This window comes from Montipora capricornis, chromosome 9, assembly GCF_036669925.1.
Source record: "Montipora capricornis isolate CH-2021 chromosome 9, ASM3666992v2, whole genome shotgun sequence".
Taxonomy (NCBI): domain Eukaryota; kingdom Metazoa; phylum Cnidaria; class Anthozoa; order Scleractinia; family Acroporidae; genus Montipora; species Montipora capricornis.
In genome coordinates this window covers 34,472,858-34,475,357 of record NC_090891.1, presented here as the reverse complement: position 1 = coordinate 34,475,357, position 2,500 = coordinate 34,472,858, and the positions used below count along the sequence as shown (strand labels likewise).

Below are 2,500 nucleotides of genomic sequence, written 5' to 3'. Positions count from 1 at the left end.
CCATGTTTTATCACATTTTTTCCAGTATTACGTCAACATCCATTTACTATATATATATATATGTACATAGAAGCAATTCAATGTAAACTCTCATTGTACCTGAAGAAGGCTGGTTTGGCCAGCCGAAATATAGTACATCACTAAAATCAAATCTACGTTGTATCGGCTTTTGCTTAAAATATTTAGTTTCTCAACTTGAAATAACGCCGATCAGATCAAGCCACTGATCCAACGTACACCGACAGGAAAATTGTCCACGGTTGCTTGCTTCGAAACTCTGGGCTTTATAAGTCTCTACGATGATCTTTAAAAATATTTAATACTTTTTTACTGGGTTGACAGTATGGCAATCCCAGTCGGAAAAAGGGTGGCATTTGTTGGGTGTTTTTCTTTTTTTTTTCTTTTTTTCCGTGTCGGTAAAAGTCTTGCCTGTCACTCCCCTGCTAAGTGGTGTCTTTGTGCATAGAGCCTTCTGCGCGTATTTTCTTAGGATCGAGAGGGTAGTGGGAAATGCGTAGATTTCTCTGGTGGACACAGTAGAACGATTAAACCGGCAATGGCGTCGAAAGTCATGTAACGCGAATGGCGTTTTAGTGGATCTTTGAACAAAATTTACCCCTATGAAGCTTAATAATGGCAAGTCAATTGGATACTGAACAAGACAGGCGGTGGAATCTTAAAAGCGACGAGTAATGGACTTCGACAACAATCTGTCTCCCGTCGAGCCGTCTTTTACCAAGTGTGCTGTTATGTAGAACACTGAAGATTCGTAGGGCAGCGATAATAGTGAATTCAAAGACTAGACCAGGTGGATTGGGTGGAATCTCAAGCGTTAAAATCGCTGAAAAGGTAAGATTATTTTCGAAGCGATGCAATTGCGTGTCTTCATCACATGTTCCTTTGATCTCACATAATTGTGTTTTCCCTCAAAATATTCGCTTTTTCGCTTTCGCTCGAACATATTTACCTTTATTATATGTCCAGTAAATAGTTTTATCCTCTGGGATCAATTTTCCGTCGAAAAATCGGTTATTTGAGTGGTTTTTGGCAAACAGAGGTTAATTATTCGTAATGCGATCGCTTCCGTTGCCGTTAGCAACGGGTCGCAAATTTGACACTTTATCGCATTATCACATTACGCATTGATCGCTAATCCGATTATTGCTAAAAATGTAAAAATATTTGTGCCTCATCAGTTTTCGGTCGAATTTATGTCCAAGAAAGCAGATAAATTGCAGAAAATGTTAGTTTTGCATCCAAAAATTCGTAATGAACGCTAAAATGACCAAATTTTGCCTGGAAAACATATTTTACTGTTATTTTTCTTAAATTCTTTCGTTCAACTTTCGCTTTTATAAAATGTTTCAGTTGTCAGTAAATAAGTTATATGCTGTTGGAAAGTAGTTTATTATATGGTTTTTTAATTACCTTTTGCTTTGTTTTTGCAAGCCCGTAATCGGTCCGTGGGCATTACAGGAGAATAATGCCCTACAATTCAGTCACAATTAGCGAATCAGAGTGCTCGTTATATCGGCTACAAACACAAGCCATATAATAAATGGTTTTAATGACTCCCCAACTCGAAAAAATTTGCCTGGAACGCTGCACGTACCACAGGCAACCCAGTGTACCCTCACGGAGGGTCTAGTCATAACAATACTGGGAGAATTATAAAATTACGGTATCTGTTACAGAGTCATACGATAACCGGATATTGCATTGCGTGCAACGAAAACACAGAAACTTGTTTCCAGTCACGCACACAATTCTTTGATACATATATCCCCAATTATCAGTCTCCTGGTCTTCTGTGGTTTACTGGTCATCGCGATTGCCTCTGAAGGAAGAGTGAAATGCCTTCTACGAAAAAGAGAAATCTTACACATGCGCAGGCATCGCAGGACCCGAAAAAAAAAATCCAAAGTCCAATAAAGGAGGCGAAAATTATACTTTATTCTTAAGTAATTATGAGTAAGAACTCGAGAAGCAGCGTAGACATGTTGTCGGCTGCACCGTGTAGCTAGAGGTGCGGGGTATTCTGCAATTGCTCCAATTCTTCCTTCAGGGATCAGTTGGAACCAGAATACTCATCAAGGCGAAGAAGAAGAGGAAGAAGAAGAAGAAGAAAGCAATTCTTTGCTTGCAAATTTAGGCACTCGCGATCGCCTTTCGGCCTTGGTGATCGATGCCCTGTTATGCCGGCTGAGGTGGAATTTTTTGGAAGAATCGTCCTTCAGATAGCTTGAATCGACGCACGTCTATCGTCTTTCGGAAAAACATGGACACGTATAATAGTATCTTTTCTGTTTTTCGCTTGCTTTCTACGACAAACCAGATTTTGACTCAAAGTTCCCGGACAGCAAAGCAACGACGGAACGTCATCAGTACCCAACTTGCATTGCGCGACATCAAGATGGCGGCACCTGAAAGCATTGAGGTTAGGGTTTGGGTTAGGGCGATCTTTGGAAGACGCTAAAAAATATATATTTCACGAGGTAAT

General features: G+C 40.0%; 1 protein-coding gene across 2 annotated transcripts in view; it reads right to left on the bottom strand.

Moving 5' to 3' along the window:
- Positions 1–1,931: 1,931 nt before the first annotated feature.
- Positions 1,932–2,500, bottom strand: part of LOC138016502 (potassium voltage-gated channel subfamily A member 10-like) — a 3,629-nt gene continuing 3,060 nt past the window's right edge. For both annotated transcript variants that reach the window (XM_068863657.1, XM_068863656.1), the window contains one exon: positions 1,932–2,423. In XM_068863657.1, the coding sequence (XP_068719758.1) occupies positions 2,344–2,423 (80 nt within the window). In that variant the 3' untranslated portion in view covers positions 1,932–2,343. The remainder of the gene's footprint in view (positions 2,424–2,500) is intronic.